The following is a 21,764-nucleotide window of genomic DNA, read 5'->3' as shown; positions in this document are numbered from 1 at the left end:
ATCATCGGTCTGGCTTCCAATGGAGGCATCGATAGCTCTTGGGCATGAAGTTGAGCTCGAAGCCTCGGCCAAGAGCTCCATCCTTCTCTTGTCCACCGCTTTCTCGACAGGTGAAGTTTTCGATTGGCAGGGCCTTAATGTCATCCAACTCTTTACCTCCTTCCTTTCCAACTTTCAGTTGATCGAGCAGATTGGCATATTGTTTTTTTATTTCCTCAATGTTTCGGTCTCTATCATTTTGAGCCTGTTGATTAGAATCAATACAAGCCAGCTTTGGACGCTCAGACCTGTCTAGGACTGCACCCACAGAAGGGCGACCAAAATAGAAAGGCTTGCCTCTAGGAGAGAGAAGGATAAGGGCCGTCTCGACGGCACAATGAGTAGACGCCTCACTTGCCTTCTTGAACAGGCCCGGTCGGCGTTTCGAGAAGGTAACTCATCGAGCATTAGCACCCTCCTTTTTCATTATCGCTCGAGCTGTTTTCAACCCGATGGCGCACGCTGGAAAATCAGTGTAAATTCGACTAATATGGTGGTGGAACTGTTAAAAATGTGAAGATTTATAGGGTTTCACAGGCCAGGAATAATTCATCGCTTCCTCTTTGATAGGTAACTTTTTGTCTTTCCTTACATTAACATATCACTTTCAGCGGTTTAATGATAAGCGTGTCGTTTTCCGTCTAATGAACTGTTCTTCAAGTTTGACCAGAAAAGAAAAGGAAGAAACAAAGAACTATTCTTCAACGGCTAATCAGCTAAAGAAGGAAAACAATCCAGCGGTGCAATTATGGTCTGTTTAGTAAAGTTTCTGCTTCTCTGTTTTTCTGCTTTTTTATTCTCCGGAACGGAAAAAGTACATACATCTGTTTGTGCACGTGGTTTCATTTTTCTATTTCCCAAAATAGATCTGTGATCAGTAAATAAATTTAAAATAATAATAAGTAAAAAAAATTACTACATTGTTCTTGAGAGTAAAAAGAGAAACGAGTTAATTTTAGAGAAGTAAGCCCAGTGTAACCCGACCTGGCCCGCATATACATAAGTTGTAGGGCTGGGCCGATTTCAGTTCTTTTATTTATTTATTTTTCGTAGAAGACCATTAATACTTTTAAATTCCTTAGTATACTTGTCATCAAAATAATGTCAAGATAAAATCAAAATAATAGACTTGATTTCTTTTTAATTCCTATGTTAAGATTTTTCTTTCACTACCCTTGAATACATTTTATAGAAGACGCATAAGAAAAGTCATATGCAACATGAGAGAATTAACAACAATAGAAGAAAATTTAAATTTGTATTCGAATGCTCTGTATATATGAATTATGTTAATACTTGAGTTTTATTAAGTTATATTTTATGTTTATTGGAGGTGGGTCTGGTGGGAGTCGATGATGAGGGCAGAGTTATCTGTTATCAATTTTTAGCTTGAATAGTGAAGTATTATCTTTTGATAATTATAGCGCTAGGAAGGTATATAGGTGAGAAAGTATGGAGAAGAAGAAGTGCCAAAATAAAAAAACCCTAACTTGTACCGTTAAATTAGCCAAAATCATTTACTCACTACTCGGCCCGACCCGACCCGAACCCAAAAACCTTGAAAAATTTCGGGTCGGGCCAGGTAGGATCGGCTCCGATATTTTTACACATTCACTAATTATTACCTTGAATTTTTTGAGGCCATATTAGAATATCTTGATTAGTTAAGTACTTACAAAAGCCTAGTTTTATCCAAATATAAACTATTAAGTCCGCACTGATATTTTTATAATTAAATGAAAAAAAATTGGGAATAGAAATTGTTAGGATCGTCCCAAACGTATTTAAGTTCTTTTTCTATTTCAAGAATAAAATTTTCCTGTAGTTATATCGAATGCATTCTGCAGAGGTACTACTCATATGTTTGTTCCTTCAGTGCAGGTTCTTTTTCGGGGTAAAACAAATCATCACAAGACTATAATGAAAACAAGCAATTTCAACCAAAACAACGTAGAAAAAAGAAAAGAAGAGAAGACAAAATAAGATGCTGCTACTTTATAGCACATTTCAAATGCTTTATTTCAAGAAGCGGAGAGATGGACTGAAACACGCCAAATACAATTTGAGATGACTCAACAATCTCTCCCTAAGTCCGCCGGAGTTGATTACTCATTTCCAGCTTCTGCATTACGAGGTTCATCATCGGTCTGGCTTCCGATGGAGGCATCGGCAGCTCTTGGGCGTGGAGTTGAACTTGACGCCTCTAAGGCCAAGAGCTCCATCCTTCTCTTGTCCACCGCTTTCTCGACATCTTCCAGCCATTCATCGAATACCTTAAACTCAGCGAAGCTGAATTTTTCGAATGGCAGGGCCTTAATATCATCCAGCTCTTTACCTCCTTCCTTTCCAACTTTCAGTTGATCGAGCAGATGGGCATATTGTTTCTTTATTTCCTCAATGTTTCGGTCTCTATCGATTTGTGCCCGTTGATTAGCATCAATACAAGCCATCTTTGGACGCTCAGACCTGTCTAGGACTGCACCCACAGAAGGGCGACCAAGATAGAAAGGCTTGCCTCTAGGAGAGAGAAGGATGAGGGCCGTCTCGACGGCACAAAGAGTAGATACTTCACCTGCCTTCTTGAACAGCCCCGGTTGGCATTTCGAGAAGGTAACTCGTCGAGCATTGGTACCCTCCTTCGTCATTCTCGCTCGAGTCGTTTTTCCCTCTACGACGCGCGCCGGAAAATAGGTGTAAATTTGACTGATACGGTGATGGAACATTGAAAATGGTGAAGATTTATAGGACTTCATAGGCCTAGAATAATTCACAACTTCTTCTTGATTGGTAACTTTTCGGCTTTCCATGTACTAACATATCTCTTTAAGGGGTTTAATGATAAGTATGTCGTTTTCCGTTTAATGAACTATTCTTCAACTTTGACCAGAGAAAAAAAAACAAGAACTATTCTTCAACGGCTAAATCAGCTAAAGAAGGAAAATAATCCCGCCATGCAATTAGTAGTCCGGATTTTTTTCCTTCTCATACCCTCCTAAATTTTGAGATCGACGCGTGATAAATCCCTGAATTTTAAAAGTGCCATTTTACTTCCTTCAATTTGCATTTTGCTACACTTATTATCATTGTTACTTACGTTAGCATATACCTCATCTATACCTTTGTTTCCTAGGGGAGGAGATGTAGAGCTTTGGGAGAAAATTACCGAAAAGGTTCTAAACTTATTGTAATTGTGCCAATAAAATCAAAAAAAAATTTTTTTGTCAATTGAGTCCTAAACATGTTGCATTTGTACTCATTTAGTCCATCCGGCCAATTTTAGATTAAGGGCCAATTTTCATAATAAGGTCGTCTCACATCAAGATGTCGATCCGTTTTCCCTCCTTGCTAATTATCAAGAACTTCGTTATAATTTTTAAATGTGTTTAATATTATTATTATTATTATTTTTTTTTTGGCTAAGGGCCGTAAGGGCTCAACCATGGTCACCAGCCGACCCTCACCTAGTGTCGGTGTCCCTAGCCTACCCTTAGCCAAAGAGCAAAATAATAATAATAATAACAAAAATTAAAAAAACTATATGAAAATCTTAAACATAAATGCAAAAGATTTAGAACTCAATTGAAAAAAAAATTATTTAGGACTGAATTTGTGACGTCCCAAGCTCGTCACATTCACTAGCATACCTTTCTAAGTACTAATTTATCGTATAACTACCAAACAAACAAAGCCAAAGAACCTTATAAGACTACAAACAAATCACCAAAAGTATTAGCACTTTTATTTACTAAGGATCGACTAAGATCGGATCGGTTTAAAAACAAACCAAGGAGGTAACATCGGGAGGGTCTCAAAAATTTGCCTACCGCCTCTACCCGGTACATCCTGTCAAAGCCATATATACAGTATCATCACTTACAAAAGCTCCCTCGACCCAAAAGTTAGTCAATCTAAGGTTCTCAAAATTATCGGTCGAGTGCTACACAACATATACATATCTGTATCTAAGGTGGCCAAGATCCCCCTACGCCAAGCCGCCGCTTGCTCTCCCAAGGCCGCCACCGCCGCCCACGTAGTCGAAGGGTAAGGGGCCGAAGAGGCCTAGGCCGCCTCCTAGCTTGTCAGATGGCCACAAAACGATGTAGGGATCACCCCCACATCCAACCCTCCATGAACCCATAAGACACATGAGACACGCACAAACTCTAGATCCGAGACCTCCGACATGATAAAGGACGTAAGGTCCCATGTCAGACGGATTAGCGCCCCATACGAGGTAGTGAGAAGGGCGGGAAGGTGGGCCATTTCACTTACCTAAAAAAATGTCAACGATAAAGGGGGAGATAAATCTAAAAAACACTCACTAATCCATCCAATGCAAGGGTTAAGCAACGATAGAACTAGTAAGCATCATTTCATCAAGTGGCTAAAATTTAGCGTTCCTCCGAGCACATATAAGCGGGGATGACATATAATTACATGATGATATAGGATTTAACCGTAACTATATGCATATCATGATGTTGTCTTGTATCGCCTACACATAGCAGGACCATCCAGTACACAGCAGGGTCTTCCCATAACTCCATGGGATATTTATCCGAGCAAGTTGTTCAATACTATGATATATGCGAGGTAATGTCCATGAATAAATTCAATGCATGCTAGAAGCTAAGACAAGCTATGGCCCACAGCGTGTAATTTTTACCCTCTTACCAACATTACGACATGACAAGTGTCGTTAGAACTGCCGTTCACTCGGTCCAGTCATATCCTCGCAACTTCTCAACCTATACCCAACATTGCGAGTGGGCAACCAATTGATCGGGTACTCGGTACATAGCAAGTCACGTAAGGACCATCGACAAATGTCTCCTCGTTAATTTCGCCTCTCTTTTCTATTTATGTTTTTTTCTTTCCTTACGGCTTCTCGGCCGCCATCCCCGAAACGCACTTGCGAAAACATAACTCCACACCCTAAGTTAACCTGTAAACTTAATCAACTCATGATCAAAGGTCATGACAGCTCAATTACTAGCTGTAGCATCACAAACATTTCGGGAGTCCGAACTTCACCCATCTCGACCAATTCGTTCGTCGTTCAATTCAACTTCAACAATCCACTGTTCAAATACACAAGGATCGTATTCGACCATAACCCGGGACATACAACCGAACTTTAAGCTACCTTCGTCCACCCCCGGGACTTTCCCCGCTACGGCTTTTGCACTGGGCCTAATCCAAACGGCTAATTCTTGGTAATTCAACTCCCAATTCGGCTCACCCATCATTCTAACTCAACATGCATGCCATCTACTCCGCAATTCATCTATTTGTTTCACTTCTCCGGCCACACCCAGAACCGTACCACCCCTCCCAGCTCACCGACGCCAACCACATTACATAGACTAGAAGGGGGTTTAGAGAAGCGACTCGGCTAAATCCTTGCTGCTGCCTCTTGGTTCGCCGGTTGCTGGTTGCCGCGAAGTCCCCGTACGCCTGGCCGGATGAACGAGTTGCACCGGAAAAGAGAGAGCGCCTGGGGTGACACGACCGAGGGACTGAGGAGGCAGCAGAGTTAAAATGGGTCTTGATTCTGCTTTTGGTTGGTTTATACGGGGCCATGACTCACACCACAGTTGGGCCTGGTCCCTAAAGGCTGGATCTGGGCCAACCTGGCCCACGCTGTTTGGATTTGGGGCGTAGCCCGCCAATGGGCTTTACCCAAACGGATTTTTTGGGCCGAACTTACGTCATGGGCCCTCCGCAAAATAGATTAAATTGGGTCTGAACTTTGGCAATAGCCGGGCTCCAAATATTGACTCTCGATTGCCACTTTCTTTTCCGGGCCCATTAGTTAACTCAGTAATTTTAATCCGATCCGTCCACTACCTTATTCTGCCTGAGTCAGTTTTCTAATCCATTTCATCTATTTCTTGTTGATTTAGAACTAATAAAAGGGGCGTTACAGAATTAACACAATGTCAATAAATTTAAGATTTTTTTGGTAGTTTTGCCGGGATTTTGAAGGGCAACTTTTTCTTAAATCTTCTAATAACTGCTTTTTGTTCCCCGAATTCAAAGTCGAGGGCTTAACAAGTTTAAGCTCCGCACGATCCGATGTCTAGACGGCAACTATTTTGCAAATATTTTCTTTCGAGGAGCAGATTGTGAAATTTAAAAGACGCAGATGTACGTAACTTAATTCGTAGTGATTTCCAAAATCGTAGTATGATCATATGGGATCATTCACTCTACATTTCGCACGAGAAGGACGGCAAATTGGAAATAACATACTTCATTTGATTTCGAGATGTTTCACAACAGCACTTGTTGAGGAAGCATTCTGTGCTCTTCGGAAGTGCATCGGTTAGCGACCAAACACTAAACCCGGCAACAACGTTACAACTATCTTAAACATGATTAGAAAAATCGAAAGTAAATCCATCCCATCCTCACAACAAGAACTGTTTTTACTACATCAGTTTATTGACCGCATCACACCGGCGCCGGACCTCGCCTCGCCTCGCCTCCCCATCTTCACCCCATAGGCGCTGAGCTTCTCGATCGCGACTGCGAAATCTCTGAAGAACTTGCTCTGGTCGGCCGCATACATGGCCACAAGAGGCCGAGTCCTTGGGTCCCCATAGACCCCGCAACCTTTCGGCGGGTTCCGGTTGTGCAGATTGTCGAAACGGTGAGAGGTCCTCAGATCATTGACGACACTCGGTCTGCCGATCCACTAAATATTCTGGCAGGCCAAGGGTATTTTCGTCAAAATTTTTAACCTAATTTTTAGTTAAATTAAATTAAAGATTTAAAAAAACTAAAAGTGAAAAAAAAAAACAAAAAGGAAATACAGCCCTCCTGCCTGTGTTTCTTCTTTCTAACTTTTATTTTTTTTTTAAATCGAACAATTGAAAAAAGAAAAAAATATAAAAACTAATAAATGAAAAAAATGTCTCTAACCAACCAGTGAGTTATGCCCTTTTTTTAAGACCGACATGACCACTTCAGGCCTTTATTTAAAACAATGTCTACTCCAAGCCTTTATTAGAGACAATTAGAGCGCTTCAATCCTTATTTAAAATAAGATCAACTTCAAGCCTTTATTTAAAAAATGAGAGCACTTTGGGCTCTTATTTAAAATTTTCTCGTGGTTTGATGATGAACATGTCATTTTCTGTCTAATGAACTATTCTTAAATGGCTACTTAGCTAAAGAAGGAAAACAATCCCGCAGTGCAACTAATGGTCCAGAAATTTTTTTCAAAATTTTTTTCATGCCCTTCTAAATTTTGAGATCAAAATCCTAGGTCGCGCCTTTTCCACTCGTGGCTAAAACATTCCCCCACAAAGGTAGGTGACCATTTTACCCCTTATCGGCCTCGTCTTTTAGCATATTTTGCATTCTCTTGGTATAGTTTTTCTGGTTTCTTTTTAGCGTACTCTCTTTGGTTTCTTCTTTTGCGGGTCGCACTTTACTTTATCTTCATCGTTCTGTTTTTTTTTTTTGTCTCTCCTTTTGCTTTCTTTTCTTCGACGTTTGAGATGGTTTTTGTTAAGTTTTTCACGGTGGTTGCTGGATAATTTGATTAAATTCAGAGTATTAGTTAATGTTGAGTAATGTGGTAATTTTCCATACTGGAGGTGCTTCTTCTGTCTTCAGCAAAAGTAGTCATTGTTTCATTGCTTGTTTTCTGTTAGTTGAACTTTTCAAAATTTTGTGGGGGAAGAGTGGAAAGAAGAAAAGTAGGTCTTGTCCGATCCTGAAGAGTTCTGCTATCACCAAGTGCAAAAATGTTTATCATCCCAATAAATTCTAACTATCGTACTTAATGATTTCTTTGATCCTGTTAAAATAGAGCATGCATTTCATTTTTTGAGTAGATTTTGAGTATTCTTTTCATTAAAATTTTCACCCAGTCCGTTGACCCGTATGTTTTCTGCAATTTGTTCGGCAGAATGATTTCAAGACGCACATTTCGATATCTCCCCATAGTATGGGTCTAGTTATTGGTCGGACTCCGTAAAGGATGAAGGGTTTTTTTTTTTTTAACCCAAGAAATTTCAGTTTTCTTCTCATTTAGTAGATTATGAGAAAGACCGCGCAGTGGAAATGATACACTTTATTGATTGAGATGTTTAACAACGGCACTTATTAGGGACTCTGTGCTCTTCGGAAGTGCGACCAAACTCTAAACCGGCAACAACATTACAACAATCTTAAACATGATGAGGAAAATCGAGGGTAGATCCGTCCACCTTCTTTCTTCACCCTCGCAACAAGAACTGTTTATTACTACATCGGTTTATTGACCGCATCACACCGGCGCCGGATCTCGCCTCGCCTCCCCGTCTTCACTCCATAGGCACCGAGCTTCTCCATCGCAGCAGCGAAATCTCGGAAGAACTTGCTCTGGTTGGCCGCATACATGGCCACGAAAGGCCGAGTCCTCGGGTCGCCGTACAGCGCGTGATCCGAGGCCAAGACCCCGTACCCTTTCGGCAGATTCCGGTAGTACAGATTGTCGAAACGGTGAGGGGTCCTCACATCATTGACCACACTCAGTGTGGGATCGTTCTTGTTGCCGGCACAAGCTCTCTCTAGTGCATGAGCGAAGCTAGGGTTATACATTCTTGGGTCGTACTGAGAGTGCTTGCTGTAGTTGAATATGCCCGCGCTGAACTCCTTGCAGTGAGCGAACCCTATAGTGTGCGAGCCACTCAGGGCCACCATTTCTTGGATTGAGAAGCCTCTGGACCCAAAGATGTTGATCAACGTGGACACGGTCATGTTGGGCATCGGTAGGTTACCTTCAACTAGAGATGCCCTAGAGATTGTGCCATCTTTTCGACCGAAGCGGACCTTGTAACTCGGGCCGCCGACGGTGGTGACAAGGTCCTGGGTCGCGGCGGCCAGGATGTCGGCGCACGACACCGTGCTGGGACAGGCGAGCTCGAGGGCAGCTTTGGCGGACGCGACGATGCTGAAGGCCTCCTCACGGAGGGAGAGGTTTGCGTCGGCATCCGCTCGGCGGGCTCGGAGTGCTTGGTGGAGGAGAGGAGGATGGAAGCGTCGCAGCCGGTGATGAGGCAGTCGTGGAGGAAGAGGCGGAGCGTGCCAGAGGCAGTGTTGGGCTTTGTGGCTTGGTGGTCGGCAACAGTCTGGTGGACAATGCGGGCAAACGGTGGGCAGGATTTGGAGTAGTACTCTAGAGAGAGTTTGGATTCGGAGAGGAGGAAGGAGGAGCAGCTGAGGAGGAGGAGGAGGAGGAGGGGGGGTGGCGGAAATGGTGGCGCTGCCATTGTTTGTGTTGATTTGAAACTAGTAAACTCAACGTGTATAAATACTAAATAGGCAGTGGAACTAAACTTGGGATTTGAAGAGATTAATTATTTACCGCAGGATATACAATATATATATATGTGTGTGCGTGCGTGTGTGTGCGCGTGTGTTGGGAGTATCAAAGTCTTTCTTGAAGAACGTCGAAAAGTCTCACGCCATAAACTTTCAATTACTCTAACCGACGTTTCTCCGAAGAAAGTGGATCGAGGGATCTATACAAGAGTTAATAAGGATAAGGGAAAATTCCGATTAAGGGCCTCAACTACCCATATTTTCTCAAAAAAGGGCCTATAGTGAAGCTTGTTCCAAAAAAGGGCTCGAAGTGCCCAAACTTGTCTCAAAGAAGGGCCTCAGCTCGTCGGCCGATGAACATGTACTATTTCCGGCGATCGCCATCGTCGCCCTTGTCGCCATCGTCGCCGCAGACTTCAAAGGTCCTGTCGCCATTGCTGCCATAGTCCATCGTCACCGCAACCGTTGCCACCGCCACTCGATTGCGGGAGGGATCCTTCTCCTTTATGAGCTAGGGTTTGTGTGAACAGGAGGGATCTAATTTCTTCTTAGATTCCTCACCTTTGAAGGTCGCACCGTCGCCGTCGCCGCCGTCGCCTTATCGCAAGCCCCCATCACCATTGCCAAATTGCACATCATCGCTCAATTGCGTACAACCAGCTGCTTCTCCTTTACGAACAAGGGTTCGTGTTAACAGGAGGGGTCTTTTAATTTCTTCCAAAAGCCCTCACCTTTGAAGGTCGCCATCAACACTCCGGTCGCCATCGCTTGGTCACAAAGCCCCCCATCGCATCGCCGGTTCGTATCTCATCGCACGATCGCACACAGCGAGCTCTTTTCCTTGACGAACGTAGGTGGGATAGAGAAGAAAAAGAAAGTGAGAAAGAGGGTTTTGTCTTTTAATTTTAGAGTTTTGTCATTGTTTTTAATTCAAATTTATTTTGACAAAAATGCCCCTGTTGAATAGCGGGAAATAGTACATGTTCACCTGCCAACGAGCCGAGGCCCCTCTTTAAGACAAGTTTGAGCACTTCAGGCCCTTCTTTGGAATAGGCTTCACTATGGGTCCTTTTTTGAGAAAATATGAGCAGTTGAGACCCTTAATTAGAATTTTCCCTAAGGATAATAATATCGCTCGCATGTGAATATTTACGGTTTCTTAATGACACATTTAAATCTTTATTTGTTCGATTAAAGAAAAAATTACTAAACCTATTGCATTTGTGTCAATCCAGTCTTAAACCATTCAATTTGGCCAATTCAATCCTAAACATTTTGACTATTAAGTCCCTCTGATAGATTTTGACTCGAAATCGCCAGAACCGTCGGTTATCCAATGTGGCACGGCCGGTGCTAATTGGATAATTTTTTTTATAATTATTTAAAATGAAAATTATATATTTTTTTATTTTTTTGAATTCCTATTTTCTTTGTTTTTTTTTTTAGCTAGCGATGGTTGCCGACGACCCTCATGAACGTAAAGGCCCTCACTTGTGACAGGTGGGGCCACTAAGGCCATAGGTGAGGGTCGCTGGTAACTAGGGGTGAGCAGTTTTGGGTTTTTTAGAGGTTCTACTTGGAACCTATCCATTAGAACATATTCATTATTTTTTGGAATCTAGAACCTACCATGAATACCCCAAAACCCGGAACATACCATGTCACAGGTTTCATGATCCAATTCCAGGGCACCCGAGAGCTTGACAATTGCAATTTATTCGCGCATTTTTTTTTCATATTTAGTTAAGTAAAATGAGAGTATGCACAACAACAAAAATAAAAGTATCTCATATTTCAATAACAACAATCCATACAATATTAATACGTAAAAAAAAATAAATAAAATAAACAGCTAGTTTTAGCTCAAGATCAAGACCCGAATTAGGCGAACACCGATAGATTTTTGACATTTTGGAGCATTGGATGGTTTTTTCGAGGAGTTGATCAATCCATAGCTTGATGAGCCAGTCATCATCCTCGCACTTTCTTGATCATCAATCTTGCCATCCTCTTTTGAGGAACCAAGACGAGCGTGATTTGTGAAGTGGCCATCCGCACTTTCTTGCGGAGCGCCAAGACTCTTGGTTTTGTCACACTATGCTCAGGCTCTATCTACCTTAATTATGTTCTTGCCAAGCTTAGTTAAAGCGTGATTCTAGCCAAGCTTTGCCAAGACTCTTGCTCAGTTTAGCCAAGCTTGGGTCCTATTTACTTGCCCTTTTTTCTTTTTAATTGCATCTTGGTCCTCTTTTCCCAGTTTTGGTTCCAGTTACTAGTTTCGGTTCGATTCCCCATGGAACCAAGAACCGGAACCGCCGGTTCCTACAAATTGAGAATCGGACCCTGTATCCTCGGAATCGAGAGCTGCCGGTTTGATTCTTCGGTTATCGGTTCTATTCTCGAACCATACTCACTCATGCTGATAACTTTCTCTAGTACAATAAAAAAATAAAAATAAAAATAAAAATTCAAAAACTAAAAAAATCGCCCATATCAACGATTTTTTGCCAAAATTGGCTCAAATGACTCAATTGGCAAATTATAAAAAAGTTTGGGACTAAATTGGTTAAATTGAAATGTTTAAGATTGAATTAATACAAATATAATAGATTTAAGAATTTTTGTTTTTTTTTTTTTTTTTTGGTAAATTCCCCTTGGATCAAGTGTTACAATTTTAAAACAATACCATGTGAAGCCTTGTCAAACGAAGGTGTCATTCCACGATTTCAGTGAAGATGGGAGGGCTTAGTCGATGAATACGTGCCGAGGACAGATAATCAAGACACGTCATTTATAGTTTTTCCATCCCATCCTCTTTAAGTTTCCAAAAACAAATTTTCAACATCGTTTCGTATGATTCAAAGGTCAACGATTTAAAAAATCTAGCACCCTTCCCAGGATTGGATACTTCGGATTCTACGAACCGAGGTTCTTTTTTGTGACGTGTGTGTGTTCTTTGCCTAATTTTAGCATGTCATGCCCTCAAGAACGGCTAGTTACTGTTGGCAAAATGTGCACTACATTCCACAAATTACCATCGGTTTTATAGTTACATCAATAGTGCTAATCCTCCAAAGCTATATTTATATTGCAAGATTCACCGCTTCCGAATATAAAATGAAGGTGATAATAATTGAACTACCGTATTGTCCCGACGTGAATTGAAGTGTCTATCGTCAGCCGTCGCCTTTGCCTCCTCCTAATCCTTGAAACATTTAGATGCTTAAAGTATAAACACGAATAATTAGAAATTGAGGACTTTAGTCATTATGCTAAGGTCCAATTTGTTCTGCAGAAAAATGAATGATTTAAAAAATATTTTCCTGAAAATCATCGCTTGGATCGCTATTCGATGGAAAATGTTTCCATTATCAATAATAATTTATGTCTAATTATTTTCGTAAATCGTGAAAATATTTTTTATTCATTCATTCATTTTTGTAAGAGGTTCAAGCGATCACTCTCAGGAAAATATTTTTCAAATCATTCATTTTTCGAGAAATTAACGGAGCCCGAGTGTGATGGTAGTCTCTAACTCTCATTTTTGTATGGCTACAATGGTACATGGTCCTAATTTCTAAGTTGTTTTTATATGACTTCAAGATTACTGATGTTGACAATATAACTACATTAGGCAGCAATTGAATGTGAAGGACCCTGAAGCGTACTGATGATGGCACCCATTCCTCGTGAACTGAGCATGCTGCGAGTCATGGGAAGCTCCCATCATCTGCTTCCCTAGAATCTCCTCGTCGTACTCTCTCCACCATTTCATGTAGCTGCTCTTCTCCAGGAAAATCTCGGGCGATACCGCGCGCCTCTCGAGGAGGCTCATCACGTACCGCTCGAACTCGATCAGCTTCTCTCTCTCCAAGGCCGTGTTCGGTCCTCCGCTCTTCAGCGACCCGCCCGAGATCATTGCCTCCTCGACGTGCGCCCAGAAGCAAGAATCCTCGGTTAGAATGTTGGGCGAGATCCTTTCCCTCTCGAATTGACCGGATTAAGCGAGGCAGCCCTCTGCAGGTTCTCTTCTAACCACTTCTCCAATAGAATGTAGTGCCTGGACCTTCCTTGAGTTAGGTAATCCCTCTTGCCCTTGGCATAGTACTCCGCTATGTTGAGCGGCTCAACCATCCTCCGGTAGTAAGTGTTTCCCCCAAAGAGCCGGCCCGACCGCAGCCACTCCCCGTGAGGCTTCTTCTCCGATTCCTTGACGACGCCCTGCCAGTATTCCTTGAGGGTCTCCTTATACGTGATGACGTGGTGATCGCGCTTCTTCGGCTTGCTCTTGTAGCTATCGTAATACCCGAAACCATCGGATGCCGCCATTTTCTTGTACCATTCGAGGTTGATCATGTATCTTCTCCTTTCCATGTCACTTGCTTTGCTGGAGGCGTCGCTTCTTGCTGCCGCTCGGATTCGGGTAGCAGATTCTTCTTCTGATTTTAAGACTGACTCTATCTGAGCAATTGCACGTAAATTTTTCACTCAATTTGTTCTTTGCCATCTTGTGAAATTTCAACAAATAAATGAAGGTAAAATCACAAAGCAATTCGAGCTACCTGAACTTGTGTGAGGGCGATCGCCGTCACTTGAGCTACGATCCCAGCCCTAAACGAATCGGGTTCGTCCCGTGCCAGTGAAATTTGGTCCTTGCGTATGGATCTGCCTTCGAGACGTTCAATGATGCTGCCGTAATGAAAGCCTGGCAACTCTTGATTTCGACCATTCTCTGTGCTGCTCCTGCTCGCAAGCAGCTCCGTCACGGATTCAGGAGCTCCGAAACACGCACCGCGCGAGTCGGAACACAAGAGGAATGCACCGAAAGGCACGTAGAGGCTTGGCTCACCATCAGGTTGAAGCCAGAGGCTAGGGAAACGATCCTCCTTATGGACCACGTGCAGGAAGCAAGAGTTCCATGGCGAGAACTGTGATATGGCTTGTCGGAAGCCATCGTCTCCGAGGAGAGGCGAGCCAAAAGTAATGCACAGGGGCCGCATAGTGGTTGAGGCATCGAGCGCATCTAGAAGCCATAATGTGAACAGAGAGGCCACGCATCCAGCTACGCCGTGTCCGGTGATGATATACGGGGTAGACTTAGCAGATTCTGCAATCTGCGGTTGAAGCAGAACAAGCAAAATTGCAGATTTTTCAGGAGCAATTGTTTAAACCATCAATGCCAAAACTGTTACCCCAAGAACAATTCACAGATTTAACAGTAACATTCAACCCCCGGGAAGTGGGAATTTTCTCTTCTTTGTTCGTACTTAAGGGAGGCTAGTGAAAGAAGCTGTAGTTTGTTGTTCAAACATGAACAAATGACGATGAAAAAAAAAAATCAGACAATTTGATTCGGTCAACGCAGAAACCACGCTAGACAGACGAATTATTCAATTAACCGCCGAACGAACAGCTAAGATGATGAACAGAGAGCTCACCTCAGCTCTCATGACCGAGAGTCCGTGCTCGTCACACAGAGAGTCGAACAGAGAAATCGCCGCTCTGTTCACGGAGAACGATGGGACGTCCTCGGAGCAGAGGAAATGGAAGCGAGGGATCTCCAACCAGGGAACCAAATCGCTCTGCTCTTGGAGACAGCTCGCGCCCACCGGCGAGGCATCGAAAGCAATGATTGTGAACTCCGGGTGCCGAAACTCTTTGAATGCCACCGATGATGAGGACGGCGACGAGGGGTGTCGCTTCTTGTCATCGAGTTGCCCCTGAAGCTGAGAAACCGCGTCCCATGAACGTCCCAGAACACCGGACGCCACTGCCAAGTTCGCCAGATCGAGCCCGTGGCTGAATCTGCAAAATCAAGAAAGATTGATTCGAGTCAGAAAGAGATCGATTTCGATTATGTGATTTCCGAAACGGAACATACAGAGACAGAGGAGGCTGGTGGCCCACGATCATCATCCAAGTCGTTCAATTCGTGTCAAATAAATCGAGCTGAGTCTCGGCATCTTCTCCTTATTTCCTCAATGCAGATAATAATTAGTTGCCCTCTTGCAAATTGGTCGTTTGCTTCCACATCCGGTCAAACATGGCAGATTGTCCGATGCTAGTTGGGGTTACGGGGTTGACTCTTCTTCCGACCGCGTGGTGCAATAGTCGAGCCTGATTACATGTCAATTTAAACGATTGAATTTTCGTACATTGCCACCTAGGCTGACCACAAACATATGTTTTAAGACCGAGCATAACAATGTTGGTCTAGCGTATATTTCTGATATTGTAGTGGCACAGTCGTCATCTGTGGAACTGCTGCATCATCCGGTGGAGAAGGCGGCGCCAGAGCCGCACCTGTTGCGGGCTTCAGCAATGGGGGCGCGGTGGTCCTCCTCCTAAGGTGTTTAGTGTCGTGATGAGCATAATGGTATTAATCTAGACAAAAAAAAAAAGAAGAGAATGCGGGCTTAGGGTATTAAGGTTCCGGTAGTCATAGTTCAAGATCTTTGGTAACGAAAAAAAAAAAAAAAAAGCCCTCGAGTATTGACGTCATAATGGGCATAATTGAGAATTTTTTGTGGCATGAATAGAGAAGAAAAAGAGAATTGGGAGCTTTCTTCTCTTCCAGAATCAATTTCCCTAAAAAAAATCCTCCATGCACACCTTGACATTTCTCTCTTTTTCAGAAAACAAAAGTAAAGAAAATGACGCAAATAAAGACCAAATCAGCAAAATGAGAGGAAAAGAAAAAACTAGAAAAGAGAGACACCATAGACAAAATTCCAAAAGTTTAAAAATAAAAAATAAAATCAACAACTCGACCGAGTTCATGCCGAAGCTAGCTCGCCCCGCCACCGAGTCACCGACTCGGCGTCCCCGCCTCGAGCAGCTTCTCCCAATCCACATCCTCCCCGTCAATCTCCCCTCTCCTCTCGCCCATCATCTCCACCATCCTCCTCGCCATCTCTCTAGCCCTCCACCTCCCGCTCTCCACCTTCTCCAGCGCCTCCGCCGCTCCCGCCGCCTTCGCCAACGCCTTGAACCGCAGCCCGCCCTGACTCAGCACGTACAGCGCCGTCACGCAATTGTCCCGAGTCGAGTCGGCCGCCCTCGACAGAAACCCGACCAAACACTCCACCCCGCCCGCGTCCATCATTGCGCCCCGGCCCTCGGCGCACAAGCCCAGGTTGACCAACACGAGCAGGGCCCGGCCCGCCAGGTGGCCCGACCTGACCATCCCCACGAGGACCGGGACCGACCCGATCCGCACCAACTTGACCCGGTTGCTCTGCACGAGCGAGAGGTGGTACAGGGCCGAGGCCGAGTCGCCCCGGGCCCGCTCACTCTCCGAGCGCAGCGCGTGGAGGAGCGGTGGCAGTGCGCCCAACGCGCCGATCGCCGTCTTGTTGCCGTCGTCGAGAGCTAAGCTGAAGAGCACGCCGGCGGCGTGCTCCGCTGCCTCCGGAAAACCCCCCTTGAGCACGTCGATCAGGTTGGGGACGATCCCCGACCGTACGATCTTCACCTTGTTGACCACCGCGAGCGACAGGTTGACCAGAGACGCCACCGAGTTGACCTGGATGGCGCAGTACTTGGAGACGATGAGCGGCCTGATGGAGGAGAGCAAGCGAGCCGTGCACAGCGGGACTCGGCTCTCTTCGCTCGTCCGAGTTACGTCCCTGAGCGCGATGACCGCCTCTTCGACGTCGAAGACCAACGGACTCTTGAGCTTCGCGAGGAGCTCTTCCTCCTCTGGGTTCGACGGCTCGAACTCGGAGGAGGAGCACGACGACGAGCAGCAGCAGCTCGGGCGGGCCGCCAGCTGGAGCGGAGGGGTCGACTCGAAGGCGGTGGTGGTCGCCACCGAGTCGTCGGAGCTCGAATAGGAATGAGTTGCTGTTGGCGGGTCGTCATGATGGCTCCGAGAAGACTCTGTTTTCGCCCCTCGCATTTCTCTTTCTTCGCGGACCGAGTCTCGTCGTTCTTCAATCGTACTGTGGGCGAGTTTCTTTTGCGTCTTGTGGGTATGCGTGGACATTAGATCGGCGACGAGCTTGTAAGCGGACGCCAAATCGAGAGGCTTTGGGGGAGGCAGAGAACGGTTCCTGCAGAAGCTGAGAATGGTGGACTTGAGGGCGTGGTTGGGGATCAAAGTGGAGAAATCCGGCGCGGTGACGTCGGCGACTAGACCCGGCGGGACGAAGCCGAGGGACTTGCAGGCCTCGACGGAGGCTCGCTCGAAGGAATGACCGGAAGGGACGATGACCGGGTCGGCCATGAGAGACCCCGAAACAGGGCACAGGAACTCGTCGGGCATGGCCTCCCGAGGACGATGGTCGGTTTTCGGCTTGCTGGGTTTGGGCGACTTGCGGAAAGAGATGACGGTCCACCTGTTGAGCTTTGGGCCGCCGTTCCTTTTGTGGGTCTTGTGGGTCGTCAGCTTCATCACGGCTTCTTGGAACTCCATCTTCGAAGACCCTGTTTCTCGTCACTGAGGAACGAGTCAGTCCGCTGTCTCTCTCTCTCTCTCTTCAGCTTCACCAACATATACGAATCCCGACGATTGAATCGGAGGAGTAGCGGCGAACGTGCATGATTCGAGGGACGGTGGGAGAAGAATCGGATTGTTTGGCAGATATATGGGGGTGGTCAGTTGGGTTTGGTGCCGAGATTTAGTAGGGCACGAGATCGTTGCGGTAATGTTACTGAACTCCGAAACAGAGACGAAGACCGAGTCTCAGTAGAGAGAGAGGGAGGGAGGGATTCGATGATGTGATAGGAGTGAGTGGAGATTTTATTCCTTTGCTTGCGGAAAAATGGAACCAACCAACTACAGAGGAGAGAGAGAGAGATTTGCAGAGGATGATGACTCGAAGAAGGGAGGAGGAAGTACCATCCATGTGCAAACCAACGCAAGCAGAAGCAGAAGCAGATGCAGAAGCAGAGCAGGGAAAAGTCGAGCTCTTACTCTTACTCTCAGAATCTCGAGAAAATCCACGTGGTCGTTTTAGAGATGGAATTACTAAAAAAAAATCTATTAATGAATTTAATGTAATGAGACGTTTAAAAATTTGAAATAATCAATTAGAAATTGGCTTTCCGAGAAGCTCATGATCATTCCTCAATTGTTATACGCGTTTCGTGCGAATTTCACCCCCATTAACAGTAACCTCTATTTCATCTACTTGTCCCTTTTTGATGAATCAAGCTTGAATTCACTCCAAACCGAAGCGAGCCAGCTCAAAAACGCGGCGTTGCTCGAGCGCAATAGCCCAAAGACGCTATTGGTATCCGTTAATCTGCTGAAAAAATAAAAATGCCACCATTAAAATGTGTGTTCCTTTTTTATCATAGATCTCAATTCATTCAATACTTAAAAAAAAAAAAAATTGAATCTCGTGTATAGAATCAAGATACCGCCTATACGCGTATCGGGTGTTTTTTTTTTTTTTTTGGATCTTATCTCTAATCTTTCTTTCTCTGAATTTTATTCTGCTTGTTTGCACAGCGAAGAGTTCAATCCCGCATATGTGATGCTAGCGTCCGCACCCCCTCAATTCGGTTATCAACAGGGCTGCATGCCTATTGGCTTTCTGTCGAGTGTTCACATCCAAGAAAAGTGTGGGCAATTTGCATTAAAGTAAAAAAGAGGGGGGAGGAAAAGGGTAGGATGAGAAGAAAATTTCTTTTCAAATTAAGAGTAAAATTGAGCGAATTGTGGCCCTTGCTGATTTGCTAAAAGCCCAAAAAGGGTTGAAAGAAAAGGAGAAATAAAAAGTTGATTTTGCTTCTTTTGTGCTTTGGGGGGGGATTATGTGATGTTTTGTTTTTAATTGTATTGTCTAATGGGTATGGCTACTTTAGATGGAGCGAGATAGCTAAAGTCACCAAGGACACCACTAAAGTGCATAAGTTTGCCCAATCGCTGACTTAATTGCTAAGGCTTTCCAAGGACTCTTGTGTTCACATGGCCTTTTTGGGTGTTCTAGGCTGGACAATTTTTTCTTTGATTTTTTTTTTTTGGGAGATTTGGTGGTGGTTGGTTGAAACATGAGAATTCACCTTTTCCAAATCTTGAATTCAGCAAAGAGGTCACCCCGTGCACGCCCGATTAAATCCCAAGGACTCCTCCATTTTGTTGCCGCGATCTGACTGTCGCGCGAACACATTTCCCTCTTCTTGTTCCCGGGTGCGTCGATGAGTTATTTCCATCGCGTACACACCGTGGAGTGTAATTCATATCATCACACGTCATTCGGAGAGGAAGAAATAACGGGCGTCGCTTTGAATTAGTCGCGCCGATATGGCCGTGATCCCTGTAATTTCAAATTTCAACTACTACACTTGGCAATTAATTCAGCTTCAACTAAGACGTTTCCCAAAGCAATGAGACCCATGTTGAATGGGTCACACATCATAATTAAAGACTTTCCAAAGCAACGAGACCCATGTTGAGAACCCGGACCCTCTAGCTTTTAAGCCCTACCTAAATTTTTCTGATATCGGACATGGAAAAGCAATGGCATATTCCTTAAAGGTCTTGGTTTTTTGGTGAAAATAATTAAAAATATATTTTCTTTAATCTTGCTTTATTATCTTTTATTTCATTATAATAAATAAATTGGAACCATTCATATGTCATCAATCATAAACCTTTGCAATGTTAAACATCCGATTTTTTTCTATGATTTTCCCCATAACATAACATTTTTAAAAATTTTTTGATTTCTAATGAATTTTTCATGAATTTTTTTTTTATTTTTTCCCCTTTTTTTCAATTTTTTTCTTCCCTTCCCCTTTCCCCGCCAAACGACAGCTTCTCATCCGGTCCGGGAAAGGCCGATCACTAGATCAAGGCTAGGCGTCGTGCGGCCCTGCCATAGCGAGGCCGGCGAGAGCCTCGCCAAGGTCCAGCGAACACGCAGTTGTGCGTGAAGTGGATCGGTGCTGCGGCCTTCAACATGAAGACCCACGGTGGTGGCGCGGCGACGGTTGCGACGAGGAGGTGCGCGGGTGAGGCGAAGGCGGAGACGATGGGGTTTGGGTTTGGGTTCGTCTTGTTGAACATGGGTCTAGTTCAGCTGGTTCGGGTTCTTCTTCTGTATAAAAAATAGGCGAAGAAAAGTTAAGCAAGAACAGGAAGGGAAGAAAAAATAAAAAAAAAAAAAATCAAAGAAATCAAAAATTATTAAAATATTAATACCGGCTGGTAAAGGACTAAATCCAATGCAAAAGTTACTAATGTAAAAAAAAGATTTAGGATTAATTATATAATTAAATTTCTCTATATTTTGCTAATTGGTTGTTTATGGGCATGGCCATCTTTGATTGCTTCCCCAGCTTTACAAATGGGCATGTTTCGCTTTTTTCATATCTATGGCGGTCTGGAAGACTTTTTATCTAAACCCTTGCTTTTAATAGAAAGAAGATTGTGTGATTTTGAAACGAAGCTTCTTTTTGGTTTTAATGGATTTTACCAAATTAAGCTCGAGGCTGACGTACTAATCGGGTCGGGCCGAATCGAATCGTGGCTCACGTTTTTGCAAGCACCGCCAATGATCGATTTCATATCCGAAGAGGGAGGCTACAATCATTTATAGAAACATGTCCCTAGGATTCCATACGGAAAAGATCGGGACCCAATTTCATTGCGAAAAATTGATGAGTTTGTTGGTGACGGTCAAACGGTGTGTTGGTAACGAAAAGGTGACCGGCAACTTCTTGATCCAAGGCGCCCGTTAACAGCTTAGGAACCAATTTCATTAAGTGCAAATACCTAAGACGGGAAAAATTGGTACATCAATCACATTAAAATTAGTAATATCGAATTAAATTTAGTAACTTCGAAAGCATTGGTGAGCCAAATGCGGCATCTTGTCAAAATAATCTTGGGATAATTCACAAACATTCGTACTTTTCCAAACCAAGGAAAGATAAAATGTTGGTAAGTAACCGAAACAAGTTGGCATCGAAACCTGATGAGTGCTATCACACCAGTCAAGTTAAGATTGCTAATTTCTGACAGAAGTATATGACTCTCACGACTTGGTAAGCAATAAAATTTGAGGCCCCTACATTATTAAAGTAGTCGGTAATTTTGAAGTACGAAAAAACTTTTGATTTGTCTAAAAAGCTTGCAGGTAAGTCGCTCACGAATGATTGATTTAACATATTTCCTTTCTACTTTTCGTGACCGGCGCTATCTGAAAAATTGTTAACATTGTTTATCGACTCCCAACACGAAAATTAAACTCCGTTTTTCAAGACATATAATGCCAAAAGCTTCCTCTACTTTATAGAATTGCCAATTAAGTGCAGTAGTGCACAAATGAGAAGTCTAATTGTGAGTTATGAGGATAGCTACTTCCAAATTTTGCCACCATATAAACAATGATTGTAATCTTAACTATGGATCACGATCACCTAAATATAAGCTAATTTATTACGATATTGAGACG

The 21,764-nt window shown here is 43.8% G+C and overlaps 3 protein-coding genes and 1 pseudogene across 3 annotated transcripts; all 4 read right to left on the bottom strand.

Annotated features, from left to right (window-relative positions):
• Window positions 1-2,144: 2,144 nt before the first annotated feature.
• On the bottom strand, window positions 2,145-2,684 carry LOC115757482 (agamous-like MADS-box protein AGL61). Its single transcript, XM_030697721.2, has one exon. It carries the CDS (start codon window positions 2,682-2,684, stop codon window positions 2,145-2,147), a length of 540 nt encoding a protein of 179 aa, XP_030553581.2.
• Window positions 2,685-8,298: 5,614 nt separating this feature from the next.
• LOC115757483 lies at window positions 8,299-9,305 on the bottom strand (annotated as a pseudogene).
• A 4,009-nt stretch (window positions 9,306-13,314) lies between these two features.
• On the bottom strand, window positions 13,315-15,270 carry LOC115757484 (senescence-associated carboxylesterase 101-like). Its single transcript, XM_030697723.2, has 4 exons — window positions 15,239-15,270; window positions 14,796-15,162; window positions 13,920-14,471; window positions 13,315-13,818 (listed from the first exon to the last, which is right to left on the bottom strand). Exons 1-4 carry the CDS (start codon window positions 15,268-15,270, stop codon window positions 13,315-13,317), a joined length of 1,455 nt encoding a protein of 484 aa, XP_030553583.2.
• A 790-nt stretch (window positions 15,271-16,060) lies between these two features.
• LOC115757499 (U-box domain-containing protein 40-like) lies at window positions 16,061-18,057 on the bottom strand. The gene has a single exon (XM_030697751.2). It carries the CDS (start codon window positions 17,771-17,773, stop codon window positions 16,166-16,168), a length of 1,608 nt encoding a protein of 535 aa, XP_030553611.1. The 5' UTR covers window positions 17,774-18,057; the 3' UTR covers window positions 16,061-16,165.
• Window positions 18,058-21,764: the final 3,707 nt, after the last annotated feature.

This window comes from Rhodamnia argentea, chromosome 11 (genome assembly GCF_020921035.1).
Source record: "Rhodamnia argentea isolate NSW1041297 chromosome 11, ASM2092103v1, whole genome shotgun sequence".
Taxonomy (NCBI): Eukaryota; Viridiplantae; Streptophyta; class Magnoliopsida; order Myrtales; family Myrtaceae; genus Rhodamnia; species Rhodamnia argentea.
This window is presented reverse-complemented; position numbering and strand designations above follow the sequence as displayed.